At 39.0% G+C, this 18,092-nt stretch overlaps 5 protein-coding genes and 1 long non-coding RNA gene across 9 annotated transcripts in view; 3 read left to right on the top strand and 3 right to left on the bottom strand.

Annotated features, from left to right (window-relative positions):
- The window catches only part of LOC105276963 (calcitonin gene-related peptide type 1 receptor), a 69,153-nt gene extending 68,680 nt beyond the window's left edge, over nt 1–473 (bottom strand). Inside the window, exon 1 of the mRNA XM_011335039.3 lies at nt 147–473. The gene's annotated coding sequence lies outside the window, so the exon portion shown is untranslated. The remainder of the gene's footprint in view (nt 1–146) is intronic.
- A 604-nt stretch (nt 474–1,077) lies between these two features.
- LOC105276958 (UDP-glucuronosyltransferase 2B15) lies at nt 1,078–5,022 on the top strand. Of its 2 annotated transcripts, none has more exons than XM_011335023.2 (6): nt 1,078–1,193; nt 1,936–2,485; nt 2,790–3,209; nt 3,542–3,773; nt 3,860–4,088; nt 4,328–5,022. In XM_011335023.2, exons 2-6 carry the CDS (start codon nt 2,078–2,080, stop codon nt 4,617–4,619), a joined length of 1,581 nt encoding a protein of 526 aa, XP_011333325.1. In that variant the 5' UTR covers nt 1,078–1,193; nt 1,936–2,077; the 3' UTR covers nt 4,620–5,022. The 2 variants fall into 2 exon arrangements, with proteins under 2 accessions (XP_011333325.1, XP_011333326.1); XM_011335024.2 differs by lacking the exon at nt 1,078–1,193 and adding an exon at nt 1,200–1,349.
- Nucleotides 5,023–5,367: 345 nt separating this feature from the next.
- On the bottom strand, nt 5,368–6,684 carry LOC105276957. Its single transcript, XR_893510.3, has 2 exons — nt 6,295–6,684; nt 5,368–6,201 (listed from the first exon to the last, which is right to left on the bottom strand). It is a non-coding gene; the product is annotated as an uncharacterized LOC105276957 (long non-coding RNA).
- An 806-nt stretch (nt 6,685–7,490) lies between these two features.
- LOC105276956 lies at nt 7,491–9,397 on the top strand. Its single transcript, XM_011335021.3, has one exon. The coding sequence runs from the start codon at nt 7,994–7,996 to the stop codon at nt 9,275–9,277; it is 1,284 nt and encodes a 427-aa protein (XP_011333323.2). The 5' UTR covers nt 7,491–7,993; the 3' UTR covers nt 9,278–9,397.
- On the bottom strand, nt 9,309–17,995 carry LOC105276955 (WD repeat-containing protein 75). Its single transcript, XM_011335020.3, has 15 exons — nt 17,574–17,995; nt 17,287–17,488; nt 16,997–17,187; nt 16,719–16,838; nt 16,431–16,618; nt 16,140–16,298; nt 15,862–16,055; nt 15,584–15,768; nt 15,338–15,501; nt 15,014–15,200; nt 14,731–14,909; nt 14,381–14,565; nt 14,079–14,264; nt 9,773–9,885; nt 9,309–9,667 (listed from the first exon to the last, which is right to left on the bottom strand). The coding sequence occupies exons 1-15, from the start codon at nt 17,708–17,710 to the stop codon at nt 9,490–9,492; spliced, it is 2,568 nt and encodes an 855-aa protein (XP_011333322.2). The 5' UTR covers nt 17,711–17,995; the 3' UTR covers nt 9,309–9,489.
- On the top strand, nt 9,939–13,685 carry LOC105276953. 3 transcript variants are annotated; one of them, XM_026968175.1, is made up of 3 exons: nt 9,939–12,260; nt 12,428–12,618; nt 13,194–13,685. In XM_026968175.1, exons 2-3 carry the CDS (start codon nt 12,523–12,525, stop codon nt 13,311–13,313), a joined length of 216 nt encoding a protein of 71 aa, XP_026823976.1. In that variant the 5' UTR covers nt 9,939–12,260; nt 12,428–12,522; the 3' UTR covers nt 13,314–13,685. The 3 variants fall into 3 exon arrangements, with proteins under 3 accessions (XP_026823976.1, XP_026823975.1, XP_011333321.1); XM_026968174.1 differs by having other exon boundaries at nt 9,939–12,349; XM_011335019.3 differs by having other exon boundaries at nt 12,162–12,349; nt 13,209–13,685.
- Nucleotides 17,996–18,092: the final 97 nt, after the last annotated feature.

Raw genomic sequence — 18,092 nt, 5'->3', positions numbered from 1 at the left:
AAAATAAAGTTAATATTTCTTTTGCGTACGTCGTTAAACGGCGTTTCACGAGATCAAAAGTGCGCGTCATAACTCTTCGCGTCGTGTCAATTAAACGGTTATATTCTGCGCGACAGCAATGGAATGGAAAAGATTTATGGACTTACCTTCGAGTCGATGCCACGTCGCACGGTGCCTTTACACTTCCGAGATCCTTGCCGAAAAGTCCGCTCAATCCGAAGCATCGAGTTTCCGAATGAACAAAGATTGTTTTCCAGGACCTCTTATCTCCCCAGGAGACAGCGAAATCGAGGTTGGCACGCGATGATTCAATGTTCCAGCGAACGTCTGATGCTTTAGGGGACTCGTGATAATCTTAACTGCGCACGAAATCCACTTTTAAGCGGTTTCAGGTAATCAGGATCGCGAGATACACGGAACGGTCGAGCCGCGCTTCCACGCGTTTCGCTACTGGCTGCAGTTCGAAATGTATCGAAGAACATGTCCGCGAGAATCGAAGTCTGCCGCTCAATCGATAGGCCGTGCGATCGCGCGCGGTAATTCAAACTGCGTATTCGTATTTTTCTCATAAGTACGTGGATATGATAAAAATTGATATTGAAAAATATATTATAATAGCAAATATAGTAAAATGGTAAGTTTAATTTGTCTTTATTGTTAATAAAAGTATTAGAATAAGGTAACCCAACGTTTAACGATTTTACAATATTTCTACTGTGAATGTATATGTAAATGCATTTTTCGGTTTGAGACGTGCGTTTAATATGCATACAATGAATTTGTATTTTTATATTTATACGTCTACATTTATGTTAGCGTTGTAAACATAATATGTCTAAGATTAATATGTTTTTATGACTCGTTCATATCTTATCGATGAATGCAATTAAGTGTTTTGATATGAATGTGGAAAGTCATGGTTTAATTATTGAATGTCATAATTAGGGGAACATATTGCAGCAGAAAGTGCAACCAGATAAATGAACGTTTTGTTGCAATTTATCGCATTTAAATAATGCAACTCATTCGACCCTCAATAGATCCATCACCCCACCATTTATCGCATGTTTTGATATCTTTCCTCTTAACGTTTAGCGAGAGAATGATTCAGTCAAGGTTGTAGCGGCCGTCAATGTACTCGTGAACAGTCTCGATTACAAAATATACCTTAATAAACTATCATATCTCTTAAAGTACGTTAGTTCGCAGTATCATTCGCTTTACGAGGCTTAAATGAGTAGTGAATAACACTAGCAGTTTTTATGTGTTGTGTACAGTTCAGAAATTTGTAAAAGTGATAATCAAAGAGTAACGAAAAGAGAGAGAAAGTTTTAGAGATAACAAAAATAGTATAAACTTTGGACACATCTATCTATCATTTATTTATTAGATAAATCATTTATATGTATCATTTTGATATGATATATCATTTATATAGTAACATACTAAGCAAGTATTGCGTGTTTTAAAAATCTCTGTGAAATCTCTGATACAGTGTGTGTTTATTATAAATTATATTATTATAAATTTTAATAATAAAAATATTATCATAAATTTGATTGGCAGAATTGGCAGTCTATCGACGATTGTATGTGATTGAATTCCATGAATTACTATTGAATTACTATTTAATAACTAGTTAATAACTATTTAATAACTAGTTAATATGACTATTCGTAGTTGCTTGCACTTAAATGATATTTTAATCTAGATTTTATTCGAATAATAAAAGAAATTTATAAATTTTTAAAAGGAAGATGGATTGATATGATCAAAATCAATTAATTACCATAAATAATATTGCATACATAATTAGTAATATAAATAAAAGAAATGCTTATTTTTATCATTTCATACAAAAACAATAATTATACATACCATGTCTTTTTCATTTCCTTAATTACATATTTTAACGAAATAATTAATTTTTTTTAGCGAGCTGAATTTCCTGAATTTGATAGTTATATGACGGTTACACAAAGTTACGCAAAGACCATCACGAGATCAAATAGTGACAAATAGTTCATCAAATAGTTCATTAACACGCAAAAAAACGCGAGATATTTACTAAATAAGCATGAAGATTCTACTATCAGTTCTTCTCGTGATCTTGATCTGCACTCAAATAATTGGTGGCTATCGGATCCTCGGTGTTGCTCCACTCCAATCCAAAAGCCATTGGATCCTGATGGAGGCGCTGATGAAAAACTTGGCGATACGTGGTCATCAAGTAGACGTGATCACACAATTTTCACTGAAGAAACCAATACCTAATTATACGGAAATTAACATAGGCGGCATCGTTCCAGAACTTACGAATAATCTTAACGCGACGGGACTCGAAGATTATACCAGTCTCACCACGATTCCCAGGACACTTTCTTTGCTGGGATCGAAGACTTGCGAGTTATTAGGTCATCCAAAACTACAAGAGTTGATCAAGAATTCGCAGCAGAATCCTCCATATGATGTCATTGTCGTTTCGGTATGATTAATATACATTTGCTTGCGCCTTACAATCAAAAAGATCGTATTATTTTAATTTAACGTATTTAATTTAAATTTATTTAATTTAAATATAAGTCCAGAGAAGCACGCTGTTAAATATTTTTCATCATATTTACAATGAAGATAAAACAGATAATAGAGCGAAATAATTAATTTAGAATATTTCAGTTCTATCATTAATGAACTTTAATCGCTTCCCATTTCAAAGTTATTATAATCTTGATATTTTCGTATTAGAATTTGACACGCTATTCGCTAATATTTCGTTTGCACGTGTACAGTTGTTCCTGTCACCGTGCTATCTGGCTTTTGGCCGTTACTTCAAAGTCCCAATGATCGGCCTGGTGACCACCAGTTTCTACGATTGGCTCAACCACTTGTCCGGTAACCAGGCAAATCCCGCGTACATCCCGAGTTACTTCTCGACATTCGAGCAACGCATGAATTTCAGAGAACGTCTGACGAATTTCTTGCTGACGAACATGTACACCATGCAAATGAGTTATTACAGCGATGCTCAGGTGCAACACGTGAAGACGCATTTCGGTATGGACGTGCCATCCATGGATGATTTACACTCAGATATAGCATTGTATCTAGTTAACTCTCATCACTCGTTGAATGAAATCAGGCCGATGAATCCCGGTATAATCGAAGTCAGCGGTTTGCACCTCAAGGACGACGACGACCCTCTGCCACTAGTATGCCCAAATAAAAATAGGTTTTTTAATCACCCAAGCAGAACAGAACGTCACGATGACGTCAATATAATATTAAAATAACTATCAAAATTCAATTTTTTTATCATTTTTATGTCTTTGCTATCTTTCTCACTTTATGACTTTTCGTTCTGCTTGGGTATCCACTGCACACTTAATACTTTCTGGAGCAATCTGCATAGTATTTGACTAGAATCAGAATAATTTGTTGTTATAGATATAGTTTCACTTGTGTTCTTCTTATGCTCTGTTAAATGACTCTTCACACATTCGGTAGTTTACAAATCACTTGCTCAACAAGAATTTATACGCAGGAAATGCAAAAATGGTTGGACGAGAGCACACATGGTTGCATCTACTTTACATTCGGTTCCATGGTGAGGATCGAGACCTTCCCTGAAGAACTGATGAAGCAGATCTACGCATCCTTCGAGAAGATCGCGCCGGTTCGCGTGCTGATGAAGGTCGCGAAGAAAGAAGACCTGCTACCAGGATTACCGGAGAACGTCATGACGAATCCTTGGTTTCCCCAGATTTCCATTCTCAGTATGTATAAATTACTTTTTTTTTTTCTTTTAGACTGTCTTAACGATAAAATAAAGTAAAATACAAAATTGTTGTCAATCGTGCAGAACATAAAAATATACGAGCTTTCATTACGCACGGCGGGCTCATGGGAACAATGGAAGCGGTCTATCATGGGGTTCCTCTGATCGGCATTTCTCTGTTCAGTGATCAGCACCGCAACATGAAAAATTTCGTCAACAAAAAGGTGGCGATCTCATTGCAGTCGATAAACGATATTACCGAGGAGAGATTATCCTCGGCATTAAATAAAATCTTGAAGGACCCCTCCTATCGGTGAGTACGCGGGATCATAAACATCTGAATTGAAACGCTGTACAATTACCTGCTAATAGTAAGGTGTTTAGCGAGAATCAGTGAATCATAACATTGATAGTAGAGATTACAAACTCCTGCATGAATTAATAAATAGAATAATAAATAAAATATATAAGCAGATAGATCAGCTAGTTATTACGTATCGCAGAACAAACAGCAGAATTCTCTTCCTAACTATTTTCTGTTACCTGTTTCAGCAACAACATGCAGAGACTGCAGAAATTGTTTCTCGATCGACCAATGAGTCCCTTGAACACGTCCATATATTGGGTTGAATACGTCGCAAAATATGGAAATGTGCTTCAATCACCAGCTCTTCAGCTGTATTGGTGGCAACGGAACCTACTGGACGTTTACGCCTTCATATTCGTCGTAATTGCCACGGTGCTGTACATCACGCTGTACAGTCTCCGAAAATTGAAAAATTTCTTATTCGGATCGCGTGCAAGTAAGAACAGCGCAGCGGCTAGATCAAAAAAGGATAAGTGAAAAGAGGAGGAAAACTTTATAAACTATATCAAGATTATTTTTTTACCAAAAATTTAGATACTTTTGTTAATAAAATTTTTTGTTAATAAACAGTTTGTTTCTACCACGATGTATGAAATATAATCTCGCGAGATATAGAAACATAAATATATTATTAACAGTGTTACCGCATCTAGTATAGCGTGCAAGATCAGCCTTTGCATAATTCAAGATATTATACACAATACGATGTCATGGTCGAGTATATCGCTTCATATGTTAAGACCAATCTGTACAGTTTATTTCTGCAGAGTCTCAAAATGAAAAAATAAGTGATTTAACCATGGAAGATTTTGAAACAATATTGAAGCACAATTCACGGTGCAAGGTATCTCGTCGATGACAATCTTTCGTGAATTGAAAAGAAAAAAAAAATGTTTTTACATTTTACATGCATTTTGAAATTTCTCAAGTTAAAACTTGAGACACATCCTGTTAACGTGAAAATATTCTGGACTAACAACAAAATCCACAAATGTTCATAAAATTTTCTGACTAATCTCCTGTACGCTCTGCTGATGGGGTTGTGCGAATACGGTAGCGAACGTGATAGAAAATTTTCTCCATAATCCCATAGTAATCACGTCTGCCGATATCACTCTGGATTGGAAAACATCGTTGCCTTCGGTTTCCTTTTGCATCACGTTCCGTATAAGGAATAAATATTTCAGATAGTACGCTCAGCATTTCAAATAAAAACGCGTGCGTGTTGGATAGAATAATTAATATTAAATATTAATGTAGCAGGTACAAATGCAGGAAGTTTTAATCTTTCATTGCTTTTTTGTAGTTTACTTACTCGCTCGTTGAATTAATTAATTTCTTTTAAGGCAACCCAGCACGCTGGGAAATTTTCTTGCGATAAAGAGTAAAAACGTGTCCGAGGAAAAGCTGCTCGATGCTTACGAAGAAGTTAGCAGCCCATTTCCGATAAGATATATACATGTAGAATGTACATACGCTACTTTACAAAAATTACAGTTTGCCATTTTTATATTATTATTTCCGATAAGTTCGAAATTTCAATGTACGAGCGACCGCATAGGAGGAGAATACAATCCTCGTCTACTCATTCGCAATACATTCGTGTATATTCAGATGAAAATTCCGTGCAACGTTTGCGGTTTTTTGTCAACCGTACTGTGAAGCACAGTGATCTCGTTATCGACATCGTGATGAACGATACAACCAGGTCTCTCGTGCCGCAATTGACGGTGCGTGCCTGCTTTTATATTAAACATTGAAAGCTGGACAAATCGTCTCTGAAACAGGGAAAATCATAGTTTCATATTTCTTGCCTAAGTACACGTGCTCAATTACAATTGGATTTCACGGCATGCACGAAAACCCAGTGCAAACTGTCGCGGTGCAGCAGAGAAATTGCCGTTTCGCAAACGAAGTTGATGACGTGGAAATGCATCATATGTACAGCACCGGGTCGTGTACCATGGAGGTGGCGCGGATTGATTGCGTCTATTTAATATGTGCGCGCGTGATGAATTAGCGTTCCCATGTGTGCGCCGCGTGCGTGCCATCGGAGCCTCTGAAATTCGAGAAATAATTTACGACGTTATTTTCGCAGCTCTACATTTGGCGAATGTTAAAAATGTGAATTTCTGCACTTTAAAATGCTCACCAGTTCGGTCATCAGGTATCGGCGGATGCATCGTCTTTGATCTGTTGGCTCTAGTTGGTAATGTCCAGAAGGACGATATTTCCTTCGACACATCATTCGATACATGCGTATTTTATTATTTTATTATATTTTAGTCCTTTCATTAGCTTGTTGCGTGATACAGGCTGTTGTAGCAAATCTCGATCACACGTTATGACGTTTTCGTGCTGAATTACATGTTGATACCTTATCGGCAAGAGAAATTCGTGTTGATTATGGAAAGATTTAGTACCGGTATTAATGGGCTTTAACTGTAGCTTAAAAATGCTGCGAAAGTAAAGATAACACAAGAATTCGAAAACGTATATTTTATCATTAAGTATACAGGGTGAGGCACCTAAAACAGGCCACCTGAATATCTCGGCTGTTATTGGTGATAGAAACAAATATGGCAGACCAACCTTGCATGGTTTCGAGGGACACATAATTTGTTCTAAATAGTTTTTTATTAGGTGGACGCGTAGAGGTCATATGAAGGTCAACTTCGTTTTTTTTAAATGGTATGATATGTTTTTTTACGTACCATCTAGTAGTGCGTTTGAAGATGCGCACATTCACCTACGGGTCAAAATCATTCAAGGTCACTGAAGACTAAAATTTCTAATAATCATTGCATCTAATGCACAAAAATATTGTCCGACCATCTACACTTTGCCAGCTTGCGCAATTTAAGAATTTATCAATTAAATGAAGTTACTGGCGATTCAAAGAGATCTTTTTCATTTCTGAATTTACGGTATTTTCAATAGCAGAGAACTCTAGGCAATATAAAAAATAATGATAACAACAACTCAGAACTTCGCGGAAAAAGAAAAAATTTCTAAGGGCTAGAACTTTTTCATTTCTGAGTTTACAGTATTTTTAATAGCAGAGAACTCTAGGCAATATAAAGTAAATTATTTTCCCTTGCAGTTGGCCTTCAGTGACCTTGAATGATTTTGACCCGTAGATCAATGTGCGCATCTTCAAACGCTCTACTAGATGGTACGTAAAAAAACATATCATATCATTTAAAAAAACGAAGTTGACCTTCATATGACCTCTACGCGTCCACCTAATAAAAAACTATTTAGAACAAATTATGTGTCCCTCGAAACCATGCAAGTTTGGTCTGCCACATTTTTTTCTATCACCAAGAACAGCCGAGATATTCAGGTGGCCTGTTTTAGGTGCCTCACCCTGTATATTTGTACGCGCTTATTTTGCTGATTAAATCAATAGTAATAATCTCACAATTCTCACATTGAATATTTAAATGTACTGTTTCAATCGGGAGCGCTTTTGATTTTTTTATGGAAGCCAGTATCCTCAGCTTTCTCGAAATATTGGCTGTTTATTCATCGCGACAGGATATAACGTATGACAATACGTTTCAGTATAAATAAAAAAGATAATTTTAGCATAGTCGTAGGTCGTGGCAGACTCAGCTATGCCATTTCGAGTCTTTTAAACGACACCTTTATCAAGCAATATCTTGATGGAAATACTGCTTGATACAAGAAGCATCTTGATAGAAATGTTACACATTTTATACTGCAAAAGCAGTTAAATCTGCAAATACGATGCACTTAGCACGATTGCTATATAAGGATAGGATTGTGCGTTCGATGCTTGCCATTCCTATTTCGAAAGTAGTTTTCTGCAGTTCACAAAGAGAAATATGTCTACCGCGGCCATATGTATAAAAGAATCCCTCGACAAAGGAACATCCAATGTATTCGGCGAGAGAAACGGCATTTACAAGCTACTCTCATTCGAAGAGGTGAAGAAGGTGGCGAAACGCGTATTGAGTGCCGACGTTGACCTGATAAAGTACACCATTCGACCGTACTCCGACGGGAAACTTGGATTTCTCGGCTCGCATTATCGCCTGTGCGTGGTAGCCGGCACGCATGGAGGCAAGGCAATCGCCTTCTCGCTCTTCCTCAAGGCCGTACCGTACGAAGTGCCGGATCAAGCCGAGTACGTACTAAAGAAAGGAGTCTTCAAGCAAGAGACGAAATTCTACAGCGACATAATGCCGCTGCTCTGCAAGGGGTACCGAGGCCAACCCTGGGCGCCAGCGTGTTACATAGTGAAGGAAAACCTGATAGTCTTCGAAGAGCTGTGCGGCAAGGGCTACTCGATGCGGGACAAGCTCTTTGATGAGACACTGGTGCGCGCGGGTCTCAGCGCTATCGCGCGGCTGCACGCGGCCTCCCTGCTGGCAGAGTGGCATCTCGGCGTGCCCTTCAACCAACTGTACCCGGACGCCTTTGAGGAAAGGGCCTTCGTTCACAAAGGCATGACGCGAGTGTGGTTCGAGGCAGGCGTAGACGCAGCCGCGGCTGTGGCCGAGCATTTGGGGCGCGATCCCGATCTTGTGCGGTCAGCCTGCGAGCAGGTCTATCACGCGATGAGGCCGTCATGCACAAAGGCGAACGTGGTCAGCCATGGAGACCTCTGGGGCAACAACCTCATGTTCAACAACGACATCCCGCCCAAGTGCCTGCTGGTGGATTACCAACTGCTGCGGTACTCGCCGTTGGCGCACGACGTGGCACAGTTCCTGTATCTGTGCACGGACCGCAACTTCCGAGAGACGCGAGAAAGCGCGATGCTGCACCACTATTACGAGACCCTATGCGAAACCTTGAACGCTCACGAGATCCGTGATGCACGAAGGCCCGCCTGGTTGGAGGTGGTCGATGGTATGGAGGAACAACGTCTGGCCGCCGTTATCACCGCGGTAGTCTACTTCCCCACGGTTCTGATGGACGAGGAACTCGGCGCGCGAGTCATGAACGATCCAGCAACCTACGCCGAATACTACTTTCGAAACAGGAAGGAGTTTGTTCTTTCGAACATGAAGAAAGACCCGTTGTACGAGAGGAGGATCAGCGAGGCCGTCGTCGAATTGGCCGAGCTTGCCTCGCGACTGGATCAATTACCGAAACCGTCTTAAAGCTAGATATGCGATTCGTACAACTGATTCACACACGTTTGAATGTTTTATTAATGTCTCGTAATGAATTAACATTCTGTACAGCTCACATATTGTCCACGCAGCTCATATTTCAATTAACAAAATGTTAATTGCGTTTGCACGTTCGTTGAATGGACTCAACTTTGTGATCTGCTGCTTCACGCGAGAGTTCTTCAATGAGCGGTGCCGTTTTAGTCGGGAAATATAGTGGCTAGGAAGGACCAATCGTGACTGACAAGTTGCACGTCTAATTCGTCCGTATCCTCATTTTCGGCGTTTGTCGGCGTAGCCGCTGATTTCGTCGGCCGTGACACTTCGTCGTCACTTAAGTCCAAGGCATCATCCCGATTGTCCTCATCATCGCTGTCTCTGAAAATTACAGCAGAATTAATACGCGATGCTACAACGTTTATTTGCATAAAGCGATGTAACTTTAACGTAAATGTTTAATAATATTGCGCTAATTTTACATACTTTTCGGTACTTCTAAGATCATTTCTCGACGATTGCTGTCTCATCAACGACAAGATGAGCGACGAGCACAACAATCTTATCGGAGGCAAAGTATGAGCCGACACGCTGAGTAACTAAAAAGAAAATAATAACAAAATTAATGTTGAACAAATTATAAATAAACATAATTGATATATTTCATATATTCATATCCAGAATTTTAGATAAAAAAACTTCACATATACAGTATAAAAATATATATGCGGCGCCGATAATAACTGGCTGATCGGGCGATCGGTTAATTAGTTTTAAGGCTGACACGACACACCTCCGAATGAAAATTTGTGCAATTCCTGTAATCTTCTACTTCAGATCTAGGTTGATTCGTCTCTGTTGCAACCCACACGAATATCCTCCGCAACGTGTACACTTGAGCGATGAGTGTTCACGAAATTGAGAATGTACGTGCATATGCATTGTTATGGCTAAAGCTCAAAACATGTTCAAATTTCGTCGGCGAAAATCCGCTCGCAAAAGTGACAGAAATTTACAAATTACAATTAACATTCCTCAGCACAAGCCTCTCTCTTTGGGCAAATAAATATTTAAAACGCAAGATTTGCAAAGTAAATGCACACTTGGCAACGCACGTTGTATTTATAGTCTCGTTCATCCAATGTACTGGAAATCTCTTATTTCATTTCTTGCACGATTTCTTGACTGAATTATATTGTTGACGATGTGTGTGACATATGTATGCTTTTGAATCAATTGATCCATTTGTGCATTTCTTGTTTTCAAGATGACACGAATGTCAGTAATGAGTTCGGACGAATTTCAGAGAACCGTGACGACAATATGCGCGGCATTGCTCACAAAAAACGACGAGACGAGCCGGGGAACGTAGTTTATTATCGCTGCAATCAAGACAATTACCAAGCACGTAAAGTCCGGCGTTCCCTCATGCCTCTATTTTCGTAGGAACGCGGTCATTAATAAAGTTCTTGCGCGTAACAATAAGCTAAACATGAAAAAGGACATATCCTCGCGGCTATTTTCAGCACGGAATAACTATTCTTAGCCGAGGGCAAAGTGCTTGGTCTTTCGGTCCATTTAATGGGAATTACATTAATGAACATAATTACTGAACGCCAGAGAAACACAATTATTAACATTATATCCACGTACGTCACATACGTCGAAACTGGAATGGAATAAAATAGAAAAATAAATCAAGGCACGCGTAGAAAATAAATTTCAGAAAATACGATGATTAACAAATATCAAGTTTAATACCAAGTTTTTTAAGAAATTTCAAAGAATCATGATTACGCAATATTGGTAGCGATGAGACAGATTGATCTATACTCCGCGTTTCACCCCGGCATGGCATTTTATTAGCAGGTATCAATAGTAACAATCGAGACGGTCGCCGAGCCGATAAGACTTTGTTCCTGTTGGCCTGGTTTTACATTCGCAAACAATCCCAGACGATTCTGCGACAGCGCTATTTTCGCATTGCACAGGGTGTCCTATTGTAATCCACACAACGAAATATTTCAAAAACCAAACAAGATACGAACTTTCTTTTATGCGTTGCCTGTCGTCGAGACTGTATTTTATATAGTATGATTAACGTTTACTTAAGTAGAGCCGTTCTTCGAGATTATTGATTCTATATCGCGTAAGATTCAACAAAATAAAAAATTGATTTAATTCAATCAATGAAAACAAAATCTATCTGTATTCTTAAACACTAACATTCTTCAAAAATTTCAAAGATTTTATTTTTATTCGACTGGCCTGTGAAAACACGAAAATAGAAACGTTCACTTTCATCTAGTAAATAAGACATTAAAATTATCAATTACATTAAAAAACATGCACTTGAAATCAAAATGATACACCCTGTACATTTTTCCCGAGGATGAATGAGGCGGCAGACGGACAAAGTCGCTGTTATTACGGCCTCTTGTTTCTGATAACGACAATGCGTGTTATGCCTCGCGTATACAACTAGTAAACGCATCTCGACGACGAGACGAGTTTCTATTTTTGACACGACGGATTAATTGCTCAATACGGATATACACTGCATCGAACGGACATTCGGACCTTATCTGCTTCGTCTGATGCAACCGCTTCGTATTGCGTTCATTTTCTCAAGCGAACTTTCCACCTACACGAAGAAAAGACAAGACGCGGCCGATAACGCTCACCGTGAAAATGCCAAAATATATGCATAAGAATGCATGAATAGGCGCTACGGCGTCAGAGCGATAGATACAGTCCGCGATACGGCAACTATGACGCGTGAGGCGCAGGATTTCCAGCGAAGTTCGCCTGTTGTCCAGTCGTCCTGAAGGGACAACTCGAATGCCGTGAGAGGGTGGGAGTTCCTATATTAAATCATGGCGAGGCTTCTACTGAAAGCCAGTCGCACGCGGAGCGTTGGGACACATGTGAAGGATCTTCTTCTTCGTGATTCACGCGGTGGTCGCGCGAAAGGGTACTAGATTTTTTCCGCATTCCATCCGCGTTAAGTGGTATCCGAACGTGATTCATTGATCCTTATAATCTTCATTCGTATCAAGCGGGGTAAAAACCACCTGCATGCGAAAGTTTAGCAGGCGCTTCAATAGGAAAACAGAGATTTGGATTAATTCATGTTTTCAGCTGGAGGTAGCTGTTTCAAAAGAGGAACTCGAAGATCGATCTAATTGTTCATAGTAAGCTGTCCGGCGGAAAAAAAAACCGGGTTCTGAAAGAGAATGAAGCTGACCGGATTGAAATTAGTGTTGTGCTTGTTTGCGACGCTGTTACTTGCGATGGCTACTTTTGGATATCCCGCCAGCAACAGCGAAGCAGTAAGTATCTTTATACGTGACGTACCGGGAAGCTACGACGTAGTAGCTCATCTCGGCAATGTTTGATTATACTCGGGGATACTCTCGCTGATGCGAAAAGCGCTTGGATGACGCACGGCATAGGTTCCCTTTTCTCGCCGAGTGTCTCAATTATAAGAAATGCGCCTCGTATTTTTCTCCATTGCACGCACGTGGGACGTACATGGTAATGTCGAAAGCATGAGTGGACGTTGGTCATTGACATTCCCTTGTTAAACCAATCTTTCTTTGCCCGAGAGTGCGATGATATATGTAATCACGCTGAACCGTAGGTGGTGCGTGATACATGTGTATGTGTGTGTGATCTTGTAAACAGGAAGACTTTTCACCAAGATCTCAATGACTCTTAATCATCTGCTTACGTAGACGTTCGACCTGATTTCGATTAATACGACTAGCTGTCATTATGTCAAACAATTCACGTCGTCACGTCGGACAGTTTCCTCTCTTTCTCTCGTACTCTTTACTAATCTCTCACATGTCTCAGATAATTTCTTTACTATTTTTGTTCAATAATCCTAATAATTCTGTTTAAGCTGTACAATTTGCAGGCGATCGAGAACATGAGACAGATTCCACAATGGCATTGTCTTCGCTATAGGAAGTTCGATTTTGTCCGACGCTGTCGGAATTACCGTTTAGGAAGAAGACACTGACAAATGGATGTTCAATACGATCCACGATTGGCAGCTAAAGTGTTATACGCCAAGTTTCGTCGTCCTATCGTGCAGAACACGCCGTTTCAAGTTCTTCAGCTAAATAAGCTTAAGCATCTTTAAATTCATAGAGTCTATAGTTTTAGAGACTACATAACATCCATATTCCATATAAATCCATATAAATGCATTTATGCTAGAATAGATTATATTAGAATGTCGTTTAAACGAGAACATCCGCATTCAGCGGGACCAACAATCATGACAAATGATATTCTACTCGTTGTTACTTAATTGTCATTAACAAATTTTTATCTTTATCTATCTGTAACTTTCAAGTTTTCAATATAAAGGAATTTACTGCCTCATCTACCAAGTTCTGAAGTGCATGAATCTTAAAATCTTAAAACTGGAGCAATTTATTACGTCATATTAGCAAAAATGATTCATTTGTCGAATTAATTAATTTTATATCATTTGTCAAATATATCATTTTTATATTCATTTTAGAATAATTAAACTGTATTTATTTTGCAAAGTGTCTGTGCATTTACTTAAAAATTATGTGTAGAGACATAGACATGATCTCATTTATAAAAAATTTTTTTATATCATTTAATAACGAACTTCTTAGAGACGATAAAAAAACAAGATAGATTGAAAATCTTAAAAATCGCTGATATTTGATTGAATCTTAGAGCAGACTGCGCGATTTTTAGGAATCTCTATATGTGAATAGATATTGAAATTCAAAGTTCTACGTACTTCTTCTACCATCCCCTTCGTCGATACGCCAAGATGTTCGTGAATTTCCGCGACGGTCTGCTCTTTGCCTGAAGAAGTTTGAGCCGCTATAAGATTGGAGAAAGCGGTCAGTGGCACGGCCCCTTTATCCGAAAGGATTTCCAAAGAAATGTCCATTTCAGACTCTGGCTCCAACGTGAGCAATTCCTGAACAGAATGTGAACATAAACGTACTATATTCCAAATTACAATCTCAAATTGCAAATCAACTGAAATATTCAGTGATATTAATGACACAGTTATATTTTGCTACTCTTACGTACTTGATTCGAATCCAAAAAGAAGAGTTGCGACTTTTGTTGCCACTGCCCGAGCGGAGAGTTGCGCTTCTCCTGCAAATGGGGCACGAAGGCGGCCGCCAATATCGAGCTAGTGTTTTCGATGTAGTTTTCGATGAGACACGTTTTCTTGTAAACGTATGTCGCATTTTGTGGCGTGAATATGTATACTAGAAACAAGTAAATTATATTGAGAAATTATTTTACGACTACGTAAAAGTGTGAAATGTGTCATAGTGTTGTGAATGAAAATAAAGTTCTCAATATAATCCCGACATGGTAATACTCCTTGGCGGTAAAATAGTGCACGAAGTAAACTTATGGCTCATACGTACGCGAATTATCGGACGTAAATGCCGCCATATACGTGGACTTCGGGTCGGCGATGAGACTGACCACACTCAACGGCACGCTCCACGTTATAGCGAGGGTTAAAATATTCCAGACTGTGACGTGCTGCCGAGACGCAACTACCACGAGATGACAGGCCTCGTGTTTGCCAAATTCTATTCGTCTGCATCGCAAACATTTTGTAATTATAAAGGACTTGTAATCAATTGCTTTTTATGTTTCGTTCAATTAAGAGTTACGTTAGCTAAAATACTTCTCCTGACTTACGTAATCGGATGGTTGTATTGGGAATGCGTGAGACTGGATTTCAATTCACACGTTTCGGGTATCCATATGGTTAAGGTGGAAGAAAAACCGATAGCCAGTAACGAACCATCCATCGAGAAAGCCGCATCCGTAGCAGGTAGATTACGATAGTCGCCTACTCCGTAACAATACCAATGTCTCGTTTCTTCTGCGAGAAACAATTATATATCGGATAATGGCGCCAACTTTCGCTTTTATATTAATTTAAAGTTATCAATTTCAGATTATTTTAGATAGAATTTATTTAGATTGATTTCGATAGACCAGGTAATTGGTTATACGTACTTTCTGTACTTGGGGATTTGCCTAAATTCCACAATTTAAATTTGTTGTCCTTCCCAGTGGTGACTGCTAACCACTCTTCATCGTCAAACGTCGTGTTCGGTTGAAATTGCAGCGTATTTACCCCATCCTCGTGAGGTAACTCGATAGATGTATTCAATACAAATCTAAAACGTTAACGGATTGTCTAATCGTGGCGTTATTTCGTACAAACATGTAATTAGAGATTTGTACGGTGTACTCCCTTACATCTGCTGTTTCAGATCGAATATCCAAAATTTCAATCGCACTTCTATAGACGAGACTTTATCGTGCCTCTCTTCGACTGTCGCCATCCATGTGCCGTCATGGTTCAGAGCTAACTTTGTAACTTCCGTATTTACAATAATTACATCGCGTTCTTGAGTCAAAAAATTTTGCGCAGTTATATTAATCTGGAAAATTCATCAAGGATTCATTCCTTTATCCGGCGTTCCTTTTATATCGCTGCAATCATGTGCGATATCACGTTGAAACGTGATACTTACATTGTACAGTAGATTCTTCGTGTGAATATTGTAAAATTGAACGTGCCCAGTACGACTATTTAGAACAAGAGAACCCGTTCTCGGATCGACGATCAGACCTGCGGGAAACAAGTCTTTCGACGACGAGGCAACGCCCCACGTAAAGTTTTGTATCACCGACGTCAGTTTCTTTTGCGGATTTACGATAACAATACCTACAATTACAATCCGAGTCGCATTACACGAATCTGTTATTGCCAGATTTGAGCTTCTAGAAAAAAAGGATAACCATGCTTTACCATTGTCTAAAGTCGATACAGCTACATACAAATTGTCAGGCGCGATGGTGAGATGTTTAATCGGCGCCGGTAATCGCGGCAGAAATGACTTGTGCTGTGGATTCGCGAGAGTCCATTTTACCAATACACATTCACCGCCACCTGTATACATGTGGCCACCTGCGAGGCAAGCATGTTGTATCGTTATGTTAAACTATTATATATCACAAATTTTGTTTAATTATAATAAATACACCATGCGATCAAATAAAATGTAAAATAATTCTGACGGAACGTGCGAAAATCTATTACCTGACTTGCTAAACGCTATTTCCGTAACTGGCAATGTGTGCCAATGGAAAACTGCCGTGTATGGTCTAGTTAGGAAGAGACTTCTCCATACTACTACACGCCCAGTGGAATCTCCAGTAGCGACGCACTCCTCTTCCGGGTGTCCCGCTATACAAGTAGGTATCCTACCTGTTCTACCAGTCTTGTGTCTGATTTGTATCACACGTATTTAATACATTTTTAAATATACATAGATAATTAGATATGTGTTTATCTAGCACACACTTAGTACTTGTAACAGTATCTTACAGTTTATCGACTAAATTCCTGGCTGGATTTAATATATGTAAGTCTACATCGTGCAAAAGTGCTATTAAATTCTCCCCGTGGTTTCCTATCACGTCGATATAATATTCCCACGACTTTGTCCTAGAAAAATAGTAATAATCATTACCAGAACGTTATTAACCGAATATTATAAATGTATGAAAAATAATTATAACTCTTGTGCAGTATTGTTAGATTCTTGTTTAATTATTGATAAAAGAGGAGCAAAAGAAAAAAGAAATTATTAGTGTTTCTCTTACAAGATGAACGTCGATTTTGTACAAGTTCCACTTTCTATATCGAATAGAGCTACGTGTATCTCTTTGCGTCCATCTCGCAGCAAAAGGGAAGTTATCAATGCTTGGCACACTTCATTTCCTTGAAACATCTTGTATTTTACAATGTGAAAGGTCCTAATCTTTATTTTGTAGTTTGTTTCATATTTCAATTGCTGCAAAAAATGGCACAATAAGCAGGACAAATAGATATACCTTTTGAATATCTCTACTATACACTTGCATATTATTCATATTTGCACGCTAAATCTCACCAGCTTCTTAGTGATAATGCCACTCTGGCAACTCCAGCAGTTGAGCTCTCCGTTCTCGGTGCAACCAATGATAACATTGTTGTTGTCTGGATGTATAAGCATCCCGGTAATTCTGTAATCTGCGGCCTCGAACTCTCGCACGAAGTCCCCCGTTTGCGTACTGTACACTCTTATAACATTCTTCCACAATATATACAGAGTACTGAAAGTGAAACATAATCATTTCATCGTCATGCTACGTAAGTAACGAAGTGATGAATCGATTGGGAAATTGCACGAGAACTTACTCTCCCTCGTTGGAAAACAACGGGCGTTGATCGATTATACTTCCACCGCCTTTCCTCTTTACAACCAAGTCGTCCACATCGACGAGGTTAACGCTCCGATTCGCCCGGCTCTCCTTCTTGGCCAATTTCATCTGCATCTTGACGCTCGCGCGTAAAAGCCCGTAACTTTACTCGAAACTTACGCGTGCACGTGTACAATTTGCACTTGAACTGTCATAATTTTTAATTTTAAACAAACTTAATTAATATACTTCCGTACACCTCGAGGGAAGCACATGTGCTCAATTTGACTCCAGTCTGGCCTAGCTTAAGTCCATTCTACACTGGCAGTAAGCAGTAAAATAGTAGAAATTGATCAATCACAGTCGAATGTAAAAGAAGAAATCGACTGTGATTGGTAAACATTTATTTTATTTTATATATTTATTTTATACAATTTTATTCCTTCTTGCTGCCATTGCAGATAGCCTTAAGGATATATATAGATACCGTTGATCGATTTTTGATTGGCTCTAGCCA

Source organism: Ooceraea biroi, chromosome 3 (assembly GCF_003672135.1).
Source record: "Ooceraea biroi isolate clonal line C1 chromosome 3, Obir_v5.4, whole genome shotgun sequence".
Classification (NCBI taxonomy): Eukaryota; Metazoa; Arthropoda; class Insecta; order Hymenoptera; family Formicidae; genus Ooceraea; species Ooceraea biroi.
The sequence above is the reverse complement of the archived record's forward strand: the minus strand, read 5'-3'. Positions and strand labels throughout refer to the sequence as shown.

What these genes read in the sequence shown, in the direction of transcription:
- LOC105276955 (XM_011335020.3), bottom strand. Translation starts at nt 17,710, where the DNA reads ATGCAGATGAAATTGGCCAAGAAGGAGAGCCGGGCGAATCGGAGCGTT. An exon ending in AGGAATTTAGTCGATAAACT is followed by an intron (nt 16,619 to 16,718) that starts GTAAGATACTGT and finishes GATACAAATCAG; the next exon opens with ACACAAGACTGGTAGAACAG. An exon ending in TGTATCGACTTTAGACAATG is followed by an intron (nt 16,056 to 16,139) that starts GTAAAGCATGGT and finishes TTGTAATTGTAG; the next exon opens with GTATTGTTATCGTAAATCCG.
- LOC105276953 (XM_026968175.1), top strand. Translation starts at nt 12,523, where the DNA reads ATGAAGCTGACCGGATTGAAATTAGTGTTGTGCTTGTTTGCGACGCTG. An exon ending in CCGCCAGCAACAGCGAAGCA is followed by an intron (nt 12,619 to 13,193) that starts GTAAGTATCTTT and finishes ATTCTGTTTAAG; the next exon opens with CTGTACAATTTGCAGGCGAT.
- LOC105276956 (XM_011335021.3), top strand. Translation starts at nt 7,994, where the DNA reads ATGTCTACCGCGGCCATATGTATAAAAGAATCCCTCGACAAAGGAACA.
- LOC105276958 (XM_011335023.2), top strand. Translation starts at nt 2,078, where the DNA reads ATGAAGATTCTACTATCAGTTCTTCTCGTGATCTTGATCTGCACTCAA. An exon ending in ATGATGTCATTGTCGTTTCG is followed by an intron (nt 2,486 to 2,789) that starts GTATGATTAATA and finishes GCACGTGTACAG; the next exon opens with TTGTTCCTGTCACCGTGCTA. An exon ending in TCCCCAGATTTCCATTCTCA is followed by an intron (nt 3,774 to 3,859) that starts GTATGTATAAAT and finishes TCAATCGTGCAG; the next exon opens with AACATAAAAATATACGAGCT.